Below are 22,093 nucleotides of genomic sequence, written 5' to 3' on the forward strand. Positions count from 1 at the left end.
TGTAGTGTGAGTCGGAGTAGGCTGGTGCAGGTTTTATATGATAGCTAACAGATTGCAATTTTTTTTTTAATGAATTTAGGTCATGGGTTCTGCAGGTGTTAGCCAGGGCTTTAGTTTCACTTTCTCTCTTTTTTTTTTAAAACAAATATGAGCATCAAACTATAAACAAACAGCATTGTTCAGTGCTCTCCATCGTTAATTTGTCAATTTTTCCATTGATATATGATGCTGTGAGACGCATTATCTTTTAACATTCTACCTTCAAGGCTGCAATAGCTTTGCATATCTTTTCATTATTATAAGTCTACCTGCAGAGGAAACTTGCTTGAGTTAACTAGTCTTCCGCAATGATTATTTTGTTATTTTATTCAACCCTTTAACTCTTAACCCTTTACATAAACTATTATATCAAAATATGCCAAAATTGTAATTAAAGACTTTTCAGGCCTAATCTCTTCAGTGGGGTTCACTGCCAATTTTGTTGTTTGTCTGTTTGTTTATATCCTTATCTAGCTCCCTGACTGTTTTTTGTATCTTGTTTTTAGACTGTCAGCAGCAGGGAGACAGCAGAAGTTCAAGATCCATTAAATCCAGGATTTGTCTCTGCTGGCATGTTCCAGAGATGCTCAACAGTGCAATGAAGATCTGATTACCCGATAACCCATGTGTGTCCCACCAAACACACACCGAAGAGTTGCAGTCATCAGTGTTGTGTGTGTGGCCGGCCCTGTGTATGTGTGTTTACACACCGTGCTGAGATAAAGCACTGTGGATTCGAGGACTTAAGCTCAAGAGTATGGTCCAACTGTCCACCTCAGTCTACCTGCTGGGAGGCCTTTTGGGTAAGAGACATCTGCATGTTTTTTTTTTTGTGTGTGTGTGTGTGTGTGTGTGTGTGTGTGGTGGCCCTTGCCTCTTCAGTTGGTGCTGAGCTGGTTATTGTTTCTGTCCTTGTGTGAAAATTTAAATTTTATGTATTTGTGTGCAAATAATTTGCAGATAGCTGCCAGGTCAGGGTGAATCTGAAAGTTAAAACAAAATTAAAAGTTCAGTTGAGTCGAATATGATTTTCAATAGTAATAAGGTGTTATTTAAATCAAGTATGTAACTTCCAAAGTTTATGTATGAAGCCTTCTTTTTTTTATGGACTCTTTTTGCTTGCTGAGCCGTGGCAGAGGGATAATAAAACAAAGAGGGAATACTAAAAAGACGAAGAGATACTCACTCTTCCTCAAATTAGCTTATGCTTTTTAGAATCTGTTTACATATAATGAGGACTGTAGATCTTGTCCCCCATCACTTACAATAAAACTATTTTAAGAAGGGATCTCTAAAACAATTAACACTTCAATATGACTTGAATCACACGATGACCATCTTAAGATAAGTAGCATGTAAGTTAAGGTGTGACTCCCCACTAGGCTGGCTGCCCCTCAAGAAAATTCACTAGACAAACGCTATTTGAACGCTACTGTTTCAAATTGGGGTTTTAAAACAAAAATGATCTACATCTACACAGGTGTTCCCACACCTTTTGTGAAATGATTTCCGTCCATACTAACATGCCTGAAAACACAAATATCGCACAACTATTCACGTACACTAGGCATGCGGGTGCGGGTGGGAACAGGAAGTTCCTGTCGCACTTGAGAGCATTTATGCTTTCATTCGTTTAGAGTTTTTCGTGAACCTCTCAATAGTTGTACGAACAAAATATTCATTGATAAGATAACATTCAACTGAAACTATAAGGGACACATTTTTTTCATCATATGATAAATGCCATCACTAATTGTCTATTAATACAGGTGTTTACATTTTCACCATTACCTGGTGAATAACTGAGAATGCACAGTGTGTAGTACCTCCTGTTTTCAATCATTGTGAAACTCTGTGATTCAATTTTCTCCCTAAAACAAGAAAGGTTCAGCAGGTTCTTAAACCTTCTGTCACAGAGCCTAGTAGAGGTTGGTTTAACATGACTGATGATAGGCCCTAACATACCCACTGCATTATTCCCATTCAGAATCAGAATCGGTTTATTGCCAAGTACATTTGCACTTACAAGTAATTTGGCTTGGTAATTGTTGCATACCAATAAACACAGTGCAATTGTATAAGACATAATTTCAAAATCAAAATATGAAAATTTACAATAGAATAAACAAACAAATCAAGAGTATGTTAAACTAAGTGTGGTTTTAAAGTGTAAAATGTATTTTAAAGTGAAGAGATGTGCAGGGATATAAAAATATCTCTAATTGACCTGGGGATGTAAAAGTCAGTGTCAGTGGGTGTCACAGGCTTTGTTGATGAGCCCAACTGCGGAAGGGAAGAAACAGTTTTTGTTGCATGAGGTGTTGGTCTTGACCAGACGCAGCCTCCTGCCAGAGGGAAGGAACTCAAAGAGGGTCATGAGGAATGGTGTCTGGTCTGTCCCACTGTCTTTTGAAGCAACAGTAAAACATGTTCAGGTGGTTTGCTGGGTGTAAGCCATTCTGTCTGAGACCTCTCCAGACAGAAGCAGAGTCACTCATTGAGAACTGGTGTTGCAGTTTCTCTTTACTGCCGTTTACCATCTCTCACTGTCTTGCTAAACCTGCATTTTCATCCTTTTAACCTTTCCTTGTCCCCACTTCTTAACACCTGTTCCTATTCCAACCTTAGCTATCTGTTTATGATGATGATGCACAGCTGTCTTCAGCCCATTCCCAGCTACACCATGGGTGGGATGTCCATCTTCATCCATCACAATGCCAATTTTCCATGCCCTTAAGTCTTGGTGCCTTAACTGACCTCTTTGCCTTGATCCTTGAAAATAGTGCTGTTTTTCTTGAAGATATATGAGGTTTGAATAGTTCAAAGAAAGTGAACCTGTCTGTGAAGAAATTTATCACAGCATTTTATTTAAATTCACATTGTCTATAGATAATCACATAAAAACACTGATATAGAAAATTCCCCCCAACACCTTGTCTTTTTTGCATTTTTCAAAATTCACACCTACGGGCAATTTCAGAGTCATCAATTAACCTAAACTGCATGTCTTTGGACTGTGGGAGGAAGCCGGAGAGAACCCACGCTGACACAGGGAGAACATGCAAACTCCGGGAATTGAACCCGGGCCCCTCTTGCTGTGAGGCGACAGTGCTAACCACTACACCACCGTGTAGCTGGGATCGGCTCCAGCACCCCCGCGACCCTTAACTGGATAAGCGGTTACGGAAGATGGATGGATGGATGGATGGATGCTTAGAAGCCTTTGTTAACACCCTGAGAATATACACGGATGCAGTGTTTTCTTGTATCAAAGGCTCTTTTAGTGACATTAAGAAGCCTTGAACTATTACCCTAGTTTTGCTGCAGGCTAGCAGTTTATAGGTGCAGGAGATTTTTATTTTAATTTTAATTTTGATTGCCTCCTAAATGGCTCACAACATATCCCCAGCGAGCGGTGGCAGTTGTGAGGCAGCCATTCTTTCACCACAACAGAGAGAAGAGTCTGCTTTTGAGATGATTGGGGTCTTTTATGATCCTCTCAGTCGTCGTTTATGCTTAACTCATGGTGTGTTCTGTTGAGAGCATAACCATCTGCCAGGTGGTCCCGCCTAGTGCTGCTCTCACACCAGACGGTGATGCTGCCTCTCTATGGTGCAGATGAAGAATTACTTTAGCACCTTGAGGGGCAGCCTGCACTCCGTTGGGCATCTGAGTTGGTCGAGGCGCTGACGGCCTTTCTTTCTTTACCAACGTGTCGACATAAGGGACCCTGCTCAATCCTCTGTGATGCAGACCCCAAGGTATTTGAAGTTTTCCGCACTCTTCAACGGGGCCCCGTTAATTCTGAGGGGTTGGTAGTTCCTCTCCTCTCCCAAAATCCACTATCATCTCCTTAGTATTGTTGACATTCAAAGAGAGGTTGTTCTCACCAGGTCTCCAGGTGACTAATTTTCTCTAGGTAGGCTTTCTATTTGTTGTCAGAGATCAGGCCCACTAAAGCTTTGTTTATAGCTTACTTGCTTTTCTTTCTGTAGCGCTAGCCTCCACAAATGGTGTGCAAGCTACTAGCATGCACAGAGGCATTTATAGTCAATGCGCTGTTTGTTGCAGTGCATACACACAAAATGATCTTTGAAGAATCAATAAGACAAACCAGCAAAAAGCCATAAACCAACCTCCACAATCCAAGAAGGGATTGTAATTATCTGTAAACTCATATTTCACATTCCTGGACTACTTTATTGCCATTGTACATTAGTTAAGTTAAAGATCTTCTTTTTCTTAGCATCTTAGCAGGTGAGCAAGTATGATGTAGCTAACAAATGTTAAGTCAACACAGCCTGATGTGGCAGTTGGAGGATTTTGTTGTGTGAGAGACAGCTCTGTCTTGTATGGTGGCCCTGTACCTCCAGATAATTGGATAATCAGTCTACTTATCTCCCCTGCGGTCAGGCTGGAGTAGCTTCCTGGTGTAGCAGGCTGGCAAGTTATCACTCTATAAAATTCCCTCCATTTCCCTCACACATGATCTAATATAAATATTAATCCACTGTATTTATCAGGTATAGCTTATGTCACTGCTGTTTTTGGATTTTGTTTCTTAAATTTCAAACTTATTCCAAGTATTTGTCAGTTAAGTCTAGACAGCGCAACGAGCAGTGATAAATTCACACACAGACACATACAAGCTGACAGACAGACAGTGAGTTCAGCTCTATTTAAAACAGCAGAGGGACAGATTTGCTTTTCGACAAGCGCAGAAAAACTCGCTTCTGTTGTGAGCAGCCAGACTACTGCAAGTTTGACAATTGACATGGCGCAGTGCTTCTAGGTCCAGTGTAAATGTGGTGTCACATAACGTGATGCATTCAGCTGGCTAGACCTTGAAAAAGTCTTCAATCACTAGCTCTGGTCTTTTATTTTCATAAAAAGGAGCATAGACTCAAGCCTGCAACCGAATGCACTAACTGGACAACGTCCAAGTGTTTCTGGGAGTTGGCGTTAATTTGCTTATGTACAAATACTTCAATTGTCTAGTGATCATTTTAATTGATAATCATCTGTCTTGCTTAATGATTAACTTTATTCCCCACATCGTGCAAAGCTGCTGAAAGTGGTTTAGAGCCGCATTGGCACTAAAATAATATTAAAAGTGTTGCTTAATGGAACTTGCAGTATTGGATCCTAGTAGCTACTGTATGTGAAACCAGTAACTTGAATTCAAACAAATAAACTTTGACAAATCATTAGTCCTCATAATTGTCTGGCTTTAAAAGCATGCAGATAAACTAAAGTGAAAAGAAGTATTGACCAGGGTTCTCCCATCCCCATCTCTCCTAATTACAGGATACTACCAGTAGACCAAATAACTCACACTTTAGTGCTATACTAAAAACTGTAACTCTATAAAACATTAATTGTAAAATGTGTTTTTTTTCAAATACATGGAATTTTCAATTGAGAAATACATATATTTAAGTTTAATTACACTGGTATTGCGTATATACTATTGGCAGGTAAACACCATAATATATTTCCTGACCTGTAGTACCTCCAAAGATATCTCCCTCAAATCTTATGATCAAAGCATTACAGCCTCTGGGAAAAATGAACTTTAATCTCTTTGCAGTTGATTGATTTCAAATGTCAAGTCACACAGTCGGACATCTGTTATACATTTGTTTCAGATGCCCCTGTAGTTTAGCCAGAACACGAAGCATACTGATACAGGCACATATGTCATCAACTGTGTGAAGTGGTAAGGTCAGTGTATCCTGGCAGTCGTGTTACTGATGGATGCTTTGTGGTGTATTATACAATGCAGGACTGTCAGTAAAGTTAAGCTTTTGTGGCTTTTTCCCCTCAAAAATGCACATGTCCACTTGTAGATACAGTGTATTTTTTAATGTAGGGTTGAGCCAATCTGATTTAATCTTATTTGGCAACTTGCCAAATGCAATGCCTGTTGCATAATCATGGCTAGGTACTTTCTTTACCTTTTTTACACTTTATTCAGTGTGAATGTGTTCATCCCTCGTTGTGTGCTATCACTGTACTGGTGACCTGACATGCGTGTCTCTCTGCATCTTTGTTAATGCATGCTGTGATAGGATCCAGCTGTGCCACAGCCTTCAACAGGATAAGTTGGAGTAGAAAATGGACAGAAAGAAAAATATCATTGTTGTAAGAAAGTGTTGATGTGGTTGTAAGACAATACGTCATGTCACTTTTGGTTCTGTCAAGTTCAAGTGTTTGTCTTCATCTCAGTGTTTTCCAGATGCAAGAGGAGACTTGTATGTGATGCAGGCACTGGCAGATTGTTGGTGTCTAGATAGATGGTCAAGCATCATACATAAACATGACCAGCTATTTAAATGGTAGTTCCTATTTTGGAAACAAGTCAGTTTTTAAGTAAAAATGCTGCAAAAGGTTTGTCTTTTAGTTATAAATCAGGAAGTTCAAAGTTTAAAGCGCTCCAAATTGGGCAAATCAATGCAAAATAGTGTGTAGAAATCTGCTCAAATGACACATTGAACAGCATTTGGTATAACTATACCAGCAAAAGTTTCTTTGTATTTTTATTTTTTAGGACTGACACATAAACACTGCACAGTGTCAATGTTACAATGTTACTACCTTTATGTCATGGCAGAAAATGCCACACAACTATTATAGGTGAAGGGGTAAATGTAGACGGGGGAAGAAAGAATAAAGAGTTATAGGAGGGTGTGTTCATGGAGATACTGTGATACTATTGTCAGCATACTTTCACTGCAGCTGATCCAATAGAAGACATTTTGTGTAATGAAGTGATAAAAGATATATAACTGCAACAATGTGGCACAGTATGTATTTTCTCCATTGAACTTAAGATGTTTACACTGCTGAACCACATGTATGGGAAAGATTTATTTTGTAAAGGACTGTTGCGCAATTGTGGTAACCTAAGCTTTTCACCCCACTTTGTTTGGTTTATGGTTTTGGTTTTATTTTCATTTTAAAATTTGGCATCCTACTTTTAGCATCTCTTTTGCAATGTAGAGTGACATGCATGTAAACATTAAGTGTACTTACTGTCTGACCTGTTATATTATAGATGCAAGTTATCTGCTGTTTGTATAATTCAGTGAAATAATAAAACAAATTAGAGCATAGAGCTGTACTTCCTTCCTAAGCTTCATGTGTATGATGCAGTTCTTAAGTTGGAGGTGAAATTGTATCGTGATAATGTTTTTGTGAGAATGCGGGTGATTTAAGACCCATCTCTGTTTAACGTCTAACCCCTATGACACACAGAACACAAGTCAAAGAACAGTGCGTCAATCTCTTGCTGTTTGACTACCCACCCCGTGTGCCACATGTTGTCATTTCTCAGGGGCCAAAGACTTAGGCTACATCCTTACTATTACGTTTTTGTCTTAAGCGCATTACTTTTGCTATGTTTATGCCTAGCTCACCGGCACAGGGTGAACACCTTTAGATGTCAGGGGTTGGAGCATTTGAGTTTCAGGATGTTAAGAGGTGCATTTCTACCTGAATAGATGTTAAATGGTTAGAAAATAGTGTGGTGAGAATGCTGTGGACATGAGGTTAGTTGCATATCTTTCAACCTATGTTTCTGTTCAGGATTAATTTCATTCATTTTTCGAAACCCAATGTTTCACACAGTACTGAGTCCCATTTCACTTTTTTAAATAACATATGTCTCACCTCAAGGGAAGTGCTTTTCTCTGTGTGTATTATTTGTATCTGAGTAAGAGGAGAAATGTGAGACAGTGAGAGAAAATCAAATTTCTAAGAAAAAGGAAAGCTACACTATAAATATACTGAGTAAAAAATGGAAACCCACTTACACTGCCATGATGCAATCAGCTGGCTAGACCTAGAGAAAAACCACACAATCTGGTCTTAAGTTTTCATAATAAGATGGATGTTTCTTTTTGCAAAGAAACAAGCGCAGATTCAAGCCTACAATAGAATGCACTAACTGGACAACAGCCAAGTGTTTCTGGGAGTTGGCACTAATTTGCTTACATTACAAATAATTAAATTATTTGGTGACAGTTGAAAATGATAATCCTCTGTCTTGCTAAATGATTAACTTTCTTCCCCACGTCACATGCAAAGCTGCTGAAAGTTGTACAGAGCCGTATTGGCATCTGCAGAACTCGCAACTTTTTCCAAACTGAACTAATATGAAAGGCGTTGCTTAATGGCTCAAGCAGCTACTGTATTTAAAACCTGGTACTGGTACGTTAATAAATAAAATTGACCATTTATCTTCTGGGAGTGCTGGCTAAAACATAAGGATATAGATAGCTGCGTGGTATAGATGAATATGAATCAATGACAGGGCAAACTGGCTGGATCTAACTGGGTCTAAATTTATCTTTAACAAATCATTATATCCAAAGAAAGGGCACTGATGAGATAAACACACAGCTTAATTATCAGAAACATTAGCTGCTGGCTCTTCCTCTATAATTTTGACCTTTATAGATCTTTTGTACATTAATATGTTTGGTTTTAATGTCCACAACCTGCAGCAAAGGGCAGTATCAAAACCCTTTTCACCCATGACAATCATGTGATTATGTAGTCCTCATAATTGTCTGGCCTTAAATGCATGGTGACAAACTAAAGTGAATAGAAGCATTGACCAAGGATTAAATATGACAGAACTCAAGATTCCCATTTTATCAAGGTTCTGCCCTCCCATCCTTCCATAATTACAGGATACTGCCAGTAAACCAAATAACTCACAAGTCAGTGCTTTACTTGAAAAATTTAACTCTATAAAGCATTCATTGCAAGTTGTATTCTTTAAATACATATCTTTTTCAATTGAGAAATACATATATTTATACTCATGCCAAATTCAAGTTTTAAGTACCGTATTTTCCACACTATAAGGCGCACTTAAAAGCCTTTAATTTTCTCAAAAAACGACAGTGCGCCTTATAATCCGGAGCGCTTTATATATGGATTAATTCTGGTTGTGCTTACTGACCTTGAAGCGATTTTGTGTGGTACACGGCGCTCTGTCAAAATGTTTTAGTACGACTTAGTAAACTACAAAGCTGCACCGCTTGCAGCATTACGGCTACCGTAGTCAGGAGCGTCGCGGAGTAATACATACTGTGCTTCACCATCATATTACAGTGTGTGTGTATAAGGACCCCAACATGGCTCCTGTCAAGAGACACGCTTACGACGCGGACTTCAAACTCAAGGCTATCAGTCACGCAGGAGAACATGGGAATAGAGCAGCTGCGAGAGAATTCAACATTAATGAATCAATGGTACGGAAGTGGAGGAAGTTTGACTGACTGACTGTTTTGTTTCGCTTAATGCGCCTTATAGTCCGGTGCGCCTTATATATGAAAAAAGATCGAAAATAGACCATTCATTGACAGTGCGCCTTATAATCCAGTGCGCCCTATAGTGCGGAAAATACGGTACACTGTCATTGAGTACTATACTTTGGGCAGGAAAAAAACACCATAATACATTTTCTGTTCAGTTTTAATAATGTGCTGAACATTTATTTTTAAGACCTCCAAAGATATCTCCCTAGAATGTTATGATCAAAGAATTATAGCCTCAGGAAAAAATGTACTTCAGTCGCTACGGATGATTGATTTCAGATGTCTAGACAACATTCAGTTTTCCACAAACAGAGTCAGACATCTGTCATATATTTGTTTCAGATGTCCGGGTAGTTATGCCAGAACACAAGATAATACAAAGATAATATTATTTCCTGATCACAGTAAAATACCCATATACATATTGTTAAATATGTATATGGGTATTTCTTCAGATGTCCCTGTAGTTTAGCCAGAACACGAAGTATACTGATACAGGCACATATGTCATCAACTGTGCGTGAAATGTTAAGGTCAGTGGATCCTGGTAGTCCTGTTACCCAGGAATGCTTTGTGGTGCAGACTGTAAGGAGAGTCAATGATTTATGTTTTTTTTTTCAAGAGGCAACCTCCAGGTCTGAAAAGTGAAAACTGTACAAAAATGACTCAAATCCAAATGGACAAATTCAATTATTTCACATAAGACTCCAGAATCTACTTGCATATCTATATATCCACCTTGTTTCATCTGTCTGTCTGTCTGTCTACCTGTCTGTCTGTCTACCTGTCTGTCTGTCTGTAGCCCCTTTCAGACCACCTGTTCTGTATGAAAGGTATGGAGGCGAAATTGGTGGACAGCAAAAACACATACTCTCACTAATCAACTGCAACCAATCCTGATGGGAGTTTCATTACCATCAACAGCAACATTGAAAGAGACAGTTTAACAGTATGTATGGCCCAAACACAGATTCCCCCATTTTCTTTCAAAACCTCTTGTAAGAATTAGCCAATTTCCCAAATTCCCATATTAGAAGGTGATTTTAACTTTGAATTTAACCCAGAGCTGAATCACTCCTCCATTTCAACCCCCCTAAGCCTCTCTACTCCTCGTCTAAAACGCAACAATATATGCCTGAATTTGGACTGACATATATCTAGAAACTACACAAACCAGACAAAAAAAATGTCTTACCACTCCTTAAACCACAAAAAAATCCCCACATTGACTATGTTTTCATCAACTCTTTTACACATGGAGCCATATAATCCATCATCCACTGTATCATTATTCCTGACTATAACCCTATCACCCTCAAAATACTATCATGAATTTACCCACACACTTTACACAGATGGTGCTTTAATACCTCACCTGGATTTTATAAATTATTTCGAACAGTTATGGGTATCCTATTCTAGAAACCAGAAGAAGAAGTAGTTCTAAGAAGTAAAATAATAGCATATTCCATCAAAAAAACTAAAAGAAAGGAACACTATAGAACATTTTATACAGAAGAATGTGAAGAGACTGGATATCCTAGCCTCTCAAACACACACAGACATGTTTAGCAAATAGTTACTCAAAACCTTACATGAACAACAGAATCTGCTCAAACAGAATTTCAAATTTGGAAATATAACTGGTAAACTTATCGTTAATTTAATTGAAACAACAAACTGAAAACTTAAACATAAAATCATTAGTGGATATCTCCAGAAACACCACTCAAGACCAAACCACAACAAATGAAACATTCGGACATTACTACTCTGAGCTATATACTCCTGACCATGACACCACATCTACAGAAGCTGACGCTTGTTAGGACTACTTGTGCAGTCCAGATCAGACTGGTTTCATAAAAGGGAGACAATCCACGGAAAACATGCGAAAATGATTACAATTAATTTATATAAAGCCAAACCAGATACAGAAACTAATCATTTGAACACTTTATAAAGTGTATCTTTTTACTTTGTAATTGTCCTCTTCAGTGGTTATTTACAGATTTATAAAGTGTTCAAATGCATTTGTTGCAGGCAAGGACTGAACTATAATGTAAACTGAAATGTGATGACAACGAGGATAAATAATATTTTATTTTTAAATTTTAACTAATAATCTTCTTTCAGAAACTGTACCTGAGACCCCAAGGTCAACCACGGTGGATCTTGACACTCGAAATTATTTATAAAGCATAAGAGTACTTTAATTCCTGAGAAGCAGATAATGCACAGAGACACATCAAAATAGTGAATGAAAGGCTTAAGGAAACTGAGTTTTGATGCAAAATAACATGAACCACAATTGATATGTTATGCTTAGCTAACATATATTTGGTAATAGGAAGAGCGCTTGACCTGTGGGTTTTGGACCTTCGGTTTACCTCATTCCAATAGCCTTCCAAAAGATTCCTTGAGATATAATACACATCTGTGAATAAGTAAGTTATCTTTCTTTGCAAAGCATTCACAAATTGACTCTTCAACTGTTAACACATTTGTTTGCATTTGTTCTAATCTATATTTTGTAGTCATATAAAATTCTTCTTAAGTGTGTCAGAAAAAGTTTCTGACGCACTTAATATAGTATGTCTTTATATATTAATTGTGAAAGCTTGAGCTAGGGCTGGGTGGTATGGACAAAAAATATATCAAGGTATCATTTTGAAGCATGGGTGGTAACTCTATACATCACAGTATATTAGTTTTTCCTAAAATGTCAATAGAAATGCTTCTGAAGGTGTAAAGCACAGTATGGCAAGTGGATGACATAATTTCAATCATCCGAAAGTATATGTAAACCTTCCAAAATTCTAAATGGAATAGTTTGACTTTGTAATTGTCCTCTTTAGTGGTTATTTATCAAAATAGGAAACAACTGTTTGTACTTTTATTTTATTACTTACTTGGATTAAAAATATCTTGAAACTAGTAGGTTGAATTATATATTATATATAAGACATAGACTACAGTATTTTGTTTCTTTGTCATGAGGAGTGTCCTGAAATCAGAATGTTTTCCTTATCGGAAGTGAGGGTATAGGTAATTAGTCAGATCATAATTCTGTTTTGTCAAGAACAGTGGAATAATGAGACAGGCAACATGTAGTATGCTTCCTTCCCTCGTTTCTGCCAGACTTTATACTTTCACTGTATTCTTTACAAACAATTGATCGGGACATGCCCGGTGGGCAGTGTGAAAAGTCGGAATGGAATGACAGCAAATGCAATCTCATCTTCTGTGTTTTCTGATCCCGTAGGCCTGTTTCTGCTATCGCCTGTTCTGATGGCCCCGACACCAGCCAGCATGTGCACACCCTTGAGGACGATCAACGACAGCCTCAGCCACAGGCGACGGTACATGGTGAGAGAACAATGGCATGGTTGCAAGCATGTCTCAATCCTTTTGGAAGCAAGCAAGCAAATTTCACCCTTACATAAACACGTTCTAAATATCATCATCTGTGTATGAAACTTGTGTATTCTAGGGTCATTTAGAAGGTTTTTTAGAACAAAAGAAATAAACAGCAAGAGATTTTCCACAAAAAATAAAGCATTGTTTTCTGTACCAATGGAACTTAAAGGGGCACTCCCATCAATTCAGTACAATTCCGTAAAGTCTAGGTACTTGCAAGAGATACATTTGAAAAATATTGGTTGCAGAGATACTCTGACTTTTAGTTCCTAATTAAGGACAGGCTCCTTAAACACTTATTCCTACAGTACCCATAATGCAACTCGATAATGTTGTGTATTTCGTCTACCCTCTCTGCCTGGTAAACTCCCACGTCTGTAGTTTGTAGTCCCCAAGCCCAGTTTGATCACCCTAATGACATCACTATGATATCAGTTGACAAAGCTCTACCACAGTGGTAGAAGGCAGTATAGAACCGTTTTCACAGCCCGAGTACGACAAATAAACAACCTTGTTGTGGAAAATTGGTGGAGTGTCCCTTTAAATTCTCATTTCGGGTCGATAATTGTCATGAACAATTAAATTGAGGCACACAATGGATCAGTACTTTCCCTTTATCCATCATGCACAATATCTCGGATGCTGTTTTTTTAAACTGACTTGTATGTGTCGTATTAATCCATGCAGAACTCATTAGTGATTGGCCCAGATGGGTCATTGATGGAATTAATGACTTGGTCATAAATATAACATGACACATGTATGGTTTATTACTCTGATTGAACGTTTTATATTTGTGTGGGATTTTGTGAGAAGTTGTTTAAATGTCATAGTCAATTAATCAAAGACTAACAAGGTTTAAAGCTATCTGAGTTCTGAAATGTTTATCTATTCTCTTTCTCTCTCCCTTTCTCTCTGTCTCTCTCTCTGTCTTTGCATCACAGAAGCACAACTTCCCTATCAACTACACCATCAGGGTTCATCATAAGGAAATCTTTAAACTGTCAGACATCAACAGAATGGTAAACGCCACAACGCCGTCTCTTGATCAGTTAACACCTTTCATTTTCCTGTCAGAGGACAAGGTGGAGGAGTGTTCTCAGATGATGCTTGCCATGTGCCTTTAAAGCCTCACAATACCAGACTTAAAGTCTGTGACTTTAAACACATTCTCATTGGCAACTCAAATAACGACACTTGGTCAGTGGGATGTGTTTCTTTATGCCACAAAGGTCTGGCTATGGAGACTAACAAAACTCTAACTACACCTGAATCTGCATAACCATAATGACAAATGTGTCTTCCCTTTCTATATATTCACAGTTCAGTGCTAAACGCTGATGAAAAACGAAATAAATTTGCCAAACTTTGTTCCTTAACATTCTTCTTTGTGTTGCAGATTCACATAATCTGATAAACCTGTTGATAACATTTATCTCCTCTGCTCAACACATCAGAGGTTACAGGTGGAGGGGTTGGATGAGCTGGTTCTCCAGAGGTTGTGGTTCCAGGTCAACCAAGGCGTGTTAAAAAAGGTAGGAATATTGTAAAAATGCATTCATTTAGAGTTTTTTTTATTTTGTCCACTATAAAAAGGTTATTTAAATTGGTTGATGGTCATAAAATGCTAACAGCTGAAGCATGACCATCATTCAGCCGTTCACTGCACGGCACAAATCAAACGCTGTTCAGATAGGAAAAGGTTTGTAGTGCTTTCAGTGAAGTCCACAGTTGTTCAGTTAGCAACTCACTTTTTGAGATGTGTCCTTGTACTTTTTTCCACACAGAGATAAAGTGCAGCTCTGAGTTGAATCATAAGACTAAACCTTCGTCAATCAGTCAATAAAGATCAGAATTCTAAAATCACATGTCAGTCATTGACTGATTAAGGGAACAAGCACATACTGTATGCTGCCCAGGGACAGGAGTTTCGAGTAGTTCTACACCACCCACACATTTTGCCTTCACGTACAATAGTATGTGCCGCTCACCTTAGCTGCTGACACCTTAGCTGCTGACAAATTAGTGGGATGGGGTTCTTCAGCTCTCTCCACTCTGTTGGTTTCTCCAAAACCTCAGAGCCATGGGGCTTGAACCTCTGCAATCCTTAGAATTAAGTGGGAACTGCAAATGACCACCAATGGAGTTAGTTTAACTGTGTTTGGTGTTGGTCTCTCTTGCCTACTCTTGTTCTGTTGGGTTCCCTCTCTCTGCTGGTTTGTCCCAAAGCCAACACTTGCAGCCATCAACACTTACAGTAAGTGTGCTTTCACACGTAGCCAAGTGAGTAGCACTTACAAAAATGGCAACACTTTCAAGCCACACTTCATGCACAGTTAACTTAATACTGAGTGGTATTAAGTTAGTCTGAGTATATAAGTAAGTCACTCCATCACAGTCTACTGCGTCACACCAGTACAGCGGTTGAAACCAATGGAGCTCTTTTGCCGCATCATTAGTCAACAAAATACTTGATTTCATCAGATCCATCACATGTTCTCAGTACAGTGATTATAATTATAGGTATTTTTTTGTTTCTTACCTATTTGTTCTGTATCTTAAATTTGGAAAAAAAGCTGAGCTTGAGTAAAGAGCCATCCTTTTGCATGAGTGACAAGATCTCAGTCAAGTACTATGTTGGCCTTTTAGGAGAATTGACTATGCTTAGATTTTATCTGCTGGGCCCGCAACCTGAAAGCGTGGCCCTGCTTACTGCAGATTTGACAATTAGATCTTCTTCTTTGTCCTTCATGAGGACCAGGCTGTTTCCCTGCCTGAGGGATAAACAGATCCTACGAGGCAGGTGGGGGTGGTAGCTGCTCCAGGTAGTCGAATTCTTCTGGCTTTGGCCAGCAGGTTAGGCTTTATTTTATAGCTGGAAGTGACGGTACAGCTTCCAATTGTAAAACAGTCCAAAACAATAAAATAAACTGTACCTCCTTTCAGGTTTGTCACATCAGTGGCTACTTAGAGGACGGCTCTTTAAAAAAAAAAAAAAAAAAAAAAAATGCACATTGTATTCCTTAAGAATTTTGTAGGATTTGCAGGCACTACTAACTTTTTTGAGTCACATTTTTATTAAATACATTTCCTTAAATTGCAATTATGAATTCCATTCCTTTCACTGATCCATTTCACTGATTTTTTTTATAACACATTTTGTGTTGTCTATGTACAAGGAGTCAAATACCTGAATGGAGAAGATGGTTGAGTGTGTTGTTTGCTGTCTTTTAGTTTGAGAGCATCTTTTTGTTTTAAACTAAAAAGATAAATTAAAATTTCAGATCATCCGGGTTATGCCAGAGAGACATCCTTCACGTCCATACACCACTGAGTTGGAAAGACGCTTTAGGGATGCGGAGGGCGTCTTTGTACAGTCGCATCCTGCTGAGGTAAGCTTCAGTTCATGTATCTGTACCACAGCTGCATCGAGTTCCTCTTCAAATGAAGCAATTCAGTTAGTAAGGGAATTTCCCACAGACCGAAGGGGTCAGGGGATATTGATAGGAGATGAATGTCACATTTATCCTATTATCAATACAGGGAATGAATGCCCATATTAGACAATTAAATATGGTTTCTAGTTAAGCTCCAACAAGAGTTAATTTTAGTTCACTCAGTGATTCAGTGAATAACTGCAGAGGAATATTTTTCAGTGTATTGAGTTCTTTGGCAGTTTGATAACATTTAGTTCACCAATCTGATCTTCCAGTCCAGTGTATTCTGTTGTAGCATGTGTCCTCATCGACATCTGTTAAACCATGTTGGCCCAATTGTAGCTGCACTTAAAAAAAAACTTTATAGACCGATAGTTCCCAAAGTGGGGTCCGGGACCCCCAGGGGTCTTTGAGAGGGTTCCAGGGGGTCCCCAGCAAAACAGTGGAATAATTTATTTTTGCTATTATTCTATAAATAAGTAAAACAATGACAGAATGTCTCTGTCTCTATTTTGGTCATGGATTCCATACATTTTTCTGTAATTAAACAACTTAAAGCGGAAAAAAAGGGAGCGACCTGGGGACAAAATATTATTGAATAGGGGTCTGCGGTCTAATTTGTGTCAGTTTAGAATTCCTTGAGGTGAAAAGGTTTGGGGACCACTGTTCTAGACTACTTTGTACAGTAAATGACAGACACAGATGTTTCAACTATTTATATGCACAATTACCGTTGACCTATCAGTTATTCTCCAAACAATGCCCTGTGGTAACTGTTGAAGTAGACAGTGAGTCTAAAGTCAGCAGACAGTAAGTCTGGACAGATCACAGCCAGATTACATGCATGTGATATTTATCTGGATTGGTCTTACTTGTTATTTGCTTAATATTGAATGTAGACGGAAGGATTCAGGAATGTTTTTTTCTGATTTATGTATAAATGAAAAATATTTATAACAACTTTTTAACAACAACTTAAAGATACTCAGTTTTAATGCAACCTCTATTGATATGTATATGAGTCGTCTTATCACCCCCTTCGTAGCAGCAGGGGTCATTACGGCATCTTTGCCAGTTTAAGAGTCTGTTGCTCTCAATAGTTGCTGGAATTAATCTTCAGCACGTTGGTGCATCGCAGGTGCATCGCAGGTGCATCGCAGGTGCATCGCAGGCCTCGGTGCTATCCCGGCTGCAGAATGATACCAAACAGTGATATAAATCACTGAATAAAACCTGATCAATTTAAAAACAGAATGATTAAAACAATTACACAACATAGAAAAACGTTGTTATCATGGCACAGACAGAGCTATGTAGATATACATGTATGTCTACCTATATGCATAATAAATGAATGGATAACATTAATCTCAACATTTCAGCACCCATCAGTGTTCTGTCTGAGAAACAAGAAAAACGGGAAGAAAAAACATTCCTTCCCTCCTCTGTTTTCCTGTGCTGTGGTTGAGATAGAGTTATATGGCAGGAAACTAAAATTATGGCAAACAGAGTAAGCTATAATTAAGAAATAACTGTACATAACTTTGATAAACTCAGATGTTTTAATACAGAATATAGATGGTTCTAGATACTAGAACTAAAATATCAAGTAAAGGTTTCTTTAAATTGTTTATTACAATTGGATGCTTTTCTTTGTCCTCAGGAATAGGGATGCTCATAAAACCCAGAAAGCTGGGGTCATAAAACATGGAGTGACCCCAAGAGTGACCCCAAGTCTTATGTTAAGATAGTCCAGACACAGGGTAAAAACAGAGTTCAACCACTAAGTGCCTTTATGGTTGTGAGAGCAGTTCCTGAAGGATGTTGATAAGTTCAGATTGTCTCATAGACACTAAGTTTTCTAATGTCTTGGTGGATGTACGCTACAGCAGTGACATTATTGTTTGTCCCATAGACTGTTTATGGTTTATACAAATACATTTGTACACATATGTTTATGTAGAAATATGAGGTACACACGGCTATAGACGACTCGAAAACATTTTTGTCATCAATTTCTGATTAAAAAATGTCAAGAAGGCAATGACGACAGGAGTAGTGTCTTGCTTTCGCTACACAACGCCACACACATTTCTGGCTGGAGTTGACCCGCCAATAGGCGATCGACAAAAATGTTGTATATTTGCATCATTAGCTCAATCCGTCGAAGTATGTTAGGTCGGCGGATCTTATTCATTTTCTATGACGAGCATGAGATCCGGCTGTACGTTGCATGATGGATACGCATTTGCGAGTTTACAGGTCATTCGCCATTCGTAGCCGAATTTATATTATCTGCTAATCAAGTCTGAATCACAATTCTGTTACAGTATTGCCTGTATCTCGCTTCAAATGTTTCAAAAACCTATTTTAGTGTACTGTTTAGCTGTAAAATGACAAAGCATTGACTATGTATGTCAGAGTTTTCTTAGGGTTAGGCTCGGTAATGGTGGTTTCAGTTTCAATTTAATGAATTGAGATCATTTTAAGATAAGAGAAGCAATGGAGTTAACTTCAATGAATGACTTCACACTTCATGAACACCTTTACTTAACATACTCACTTTGATTATCAATCATGTACCAGCCTGTTTTGGTGAATTTCTAACAGCTGGACATACAGGACATTGTCACCATATTGACGATTAAGGTGACTATGTGACCAAATAAGAACAACAGTAAGGACAACCAAATATATAAAATGATGTGAACTCACAGGTCATATAATAATATAATAAGGTCCTGCTTGAGTGAATGTAAGTTGTGAGCCCCCACAGCATGCAGAGACAGACTAAGGCTAAATAAATCATAGTTGCACATGAAGACTTTGAAATATTATGGATTTGAAAATGGTTGTAGGATGTAGAAAAAAAGTGATTCGCTGCTCAGTTTATTTTTTTATGCTTTCTCTTCAATTTTTCATTAATGAACCACGGAATTACCACATTTTTAAATGCTCACAGTGAAAGTTGTTTTCATGCTGCTGCTGATTAATTTCTTATGAGGTATTTACTTTAATAGATACAAAGCGCCTCATGGACCATGGATTTATTTTACTTGGCTGTCTCTGACTCATGCATTTTTCTGTGTGGGTTTTTTCGTGTGTTCAGGTGTTCCAGCAGGAGCTTCCAGAGACCATCCAGGACACTTGGGATCATTTAACAGAAGAGCCAGACAGAGTGCCAGAGTCCAGCTGGCGATTTGCTTCACCAAAGTTTCTCCTGGACACCTTCTGCCACACCATGCACTGCCTCTTCAGCGAGTGCTTTGCCAGCACAGAAGCGCAGCAGGACTGTAAGTATAACAAAAGAAAACCTCTGGTGAAATTGCAGGCTGTAACTTAAAATGAAGAATAGAAGGACATTCTAGTATGTTTGAGTCCATTAACATTTGCTTTTCATCTACATATTGGGTCAGCCATTGGCCAAGACACTGAGGCCATGATTTGCCTCATATGGGATTAATTGTGTGGAGCAAACATGTTGTAGTGGGTGTGATTTCTTCATGTCACATGCCATCAGCAACCAATAAGTAAGTGTCCTCGGTTGCTCTCTGTCAGAAATCCCAAGTCCAAGATGTAGAACTTTATTTGTCCCAAATTACCCAACCTAACCTACTTAAGTCTTTCTATTTTCTGCTACTTTATACATTACATTACATTACATTACAGTCATTTAGCAGACGCTTTTATCCATTTATACCCCTACTTTACTACATCTCGGTAGCAAATATTGTAATTGTTACTCCACTGCATTTATCTTACAGCTTTTGTTACTTTGCAAAATCAGATTAACAATACAAAATATAATCAATATAGAAATTAGGATGTTATTATGCCAATAAAGCTTTAGTTGTCCCCAGGGAGAAATTCACTATAGTTACCCAGCAGTATTTAAAGTAATATACTGTAAATATTAAGTGACTCAGCAGAACATAAAGTAGTACTACCTGATAGGGGGAATTTAGCCATAGAGACGAATACAGTTTCTTGTACCATGCTGTAAACAGTTTTTTTTTTCTGTGGTTGAACATTTTAACATGTAATTCAATGGGGCTATTGTTGCTTTTCGAGCCAGCCTCAATTGGCCATTTGATGGACTTCAGTCTTTGGTACTTCCGAGTTGGAGTTGAAGTTTCACAGCACTCTACTGGGTAAAAAAACGGAATAAACAATCCCTCACAATCACTTTCGTTCTTGTTTTGCCTGTGACTCACACAATCCTTTGCCATATGTTCGCTGAAGGTGTAGCCAGTAAAAAATGTTTTTCAAGATTCTCGCAGCACATCTGCTCCTCTAATGGTCTGAATCCATTACGGTGCCAGCTTATCCTCTGACCCATCTTGCCAGAATTAGATGACATACATAAATTAAAACCCCCCAAAAGTTATGTCTCAATCTTATGGGGATATTTTTGTAGCAAAACTATTTGCAAATGTTTGTGGAGGGTTTTGTAATTGTATTTCAATCTCCGTGTGCACCATCAGATTTGTAAATGTGTAAAATAATCTCTAAAAGCGTACTGAGATTTGTGATTGTGTAGAGGATTCTGCAAATGTGTATTCAGAATCAGATTTGTAAAAGTGTAAAAATCCATATCTGTATTCAGATTATAATAAAATAAGATAAATTAGAACTTTAACAACATATATGAAATAGAAGCCTCATTGTTAAAGAAAGCCTATGTATAGTTTGAAAATGAACCGGATAACAACATGCTGCTACTGTGGTCCAAGTCTCTGTGGTTTAAGCACAATCTTGTGAACACCAGCAATATTGCTGTTAACCAAGAACAGCTGCAACTATTTTCACTGTGACTCTGCAAAAAGTTGAAACCTGAGAGTATAATTGTGCTTCAGTTCAGTTAATCTGAGTTTTCCCACGTTCAGAACCATTAAACATGCTGGTTAAACATGTGGTGAAATGATGGAATATTTATGAGAGTTACTCAAGTTTCTCTTCTTGTCTACTTTTCAGACTGTGGTGTTTCCAATTGGAGGAAAGGCAGATAGACGGACTTACATCCTGAAAGCTGAGAAAAGGCCAGCGGGGTGAAGGTGTCCCTGTTGATACTGATGATGGGGGATTGGTATCATCATATCCCTTGAGCAATAGAGAGAGGGGTAAAAGGACAATCCACATGGAAACAAGAAAGTTCAGGTCTGATTTGTGAACATCAATAAGTCTTTCCCAAATCTATTAAATAGAGCTAAGATTGTCTTGATGATTTGAAGCAGACACAAACACTGTCCATCAGCCAAAGCAGAATGATATTGTATGTACAGCAACAATATTGATGGCAATTTCATTAGCATATGGACTTTCTGCTAAAATGTAATAAAGCTCATTTGGCAGTAAAAGCTCAAACTCTTCGGATCTTCCAATTCTCTGTCTGACGGGAATCCTTAAGTATTTTTCTCTTGATGGCAGCTCAGATTGATGCTTTGATTCTGCAGTTTGAAGTTTTGGAAGAGATTTGTTCGTGTTCACATTTTTGGACTAAACTGAACATCAAATTGATGTCACTGTGGCTTTGTCAAATCTCCGCCCAAAAAGCCTGTGATGTGCTCCATTGGAAACCAACAAGAAGCAGTAAGAGAGACTACACATTGGAGTGCTATTATAGTGAGACACTTCTGCTGTCTTGAACCACAGCCAGACGCCTTTTTTAGACATCAATGAGCTAAAGCAAGCACAATGTACATGAACTGAACTTCAAACCTACAGGCAAACTGATTACTACTGTTTTCGTTGTTTAAATATATCATTTTTTTTTTTCTTCAGTAAAACAAGACAAGGCATGTGGGACCAAAGAGCACTTAATACATTGGGTGACATGGCAAGATTAAAACATGGGTGGGGGGAGTTTGT

The 22,093-nt window shown here is 38.2% G+C and overlaps 1 protein-coding gene across 1 annotated transcript; it reads left to right on the top strand.

Annotated features, from left to right (window-relative positions):
- Positions 1-709: 709 nt before the first annotated feature.
- Positions 710-21,475, top strand: il34 (interleukin 34). The gene is made up of 7 exons (XM_054620321.1): positions 710-842; positions 12,634-12,737; positions 13,733-13,810; positions 14,246-14,323; positions 16,073-16,180; positions 19,335-19,518; positions 21,200-21,475. Exons 1-7 carry the CDS (start codon positions 797-799, stop codon positions 21,232-21,234), a joined length of 633 nt encoding a protein of 210 aa, XP_054476296.1. The 5' UTR covers positions 710-796; the 3' UTR covers positions 21,235-21,475.
- The last annotated feature ends 618 nt before the right edge of the window (positions 21,476-22,093 follow it).

This window comes from Anoplopoma fimbria, chromosome 19 (genome assembly GCF_027596085.1).
Source record: "Anoplopoma fimbria isolate UVic2021 breed Golden Eagle Sablefish chromosome 19, Afim_UVic_2022, whole genome shotgun sequence".
NCBI lineage: Eukaryota > Metazoa > Chordata > Actinopteri > Perciformes > Anoplopomatidae > Anoplopoma > Anoplopoma fimbria.

Excerpts from the sequence above, each read along its gene's own strand:
- il34 (XM_054620321.1), top strand. The coding sequence starts at position 797 with ATGGTCCAACTGTCCACCTCAGTCTACCTGCTGGGAGGCCTTTTGG. Across the intron at positions 843-12,633 it reads CCTGCTGGGAGGCCTTTTGG|GCCTGTTTCTGCTATCGCCT; the intron begins GTAAGAGACATC and ends CTGATCCCGTAG. Across the intron at positions 12,738-13,732 it reads GCCACAGGCGACGGTACATG|AAGCACAACTTCCCTATCAA; the intron begins GTGAGAGAACAA and ends TTTGCATCACAG.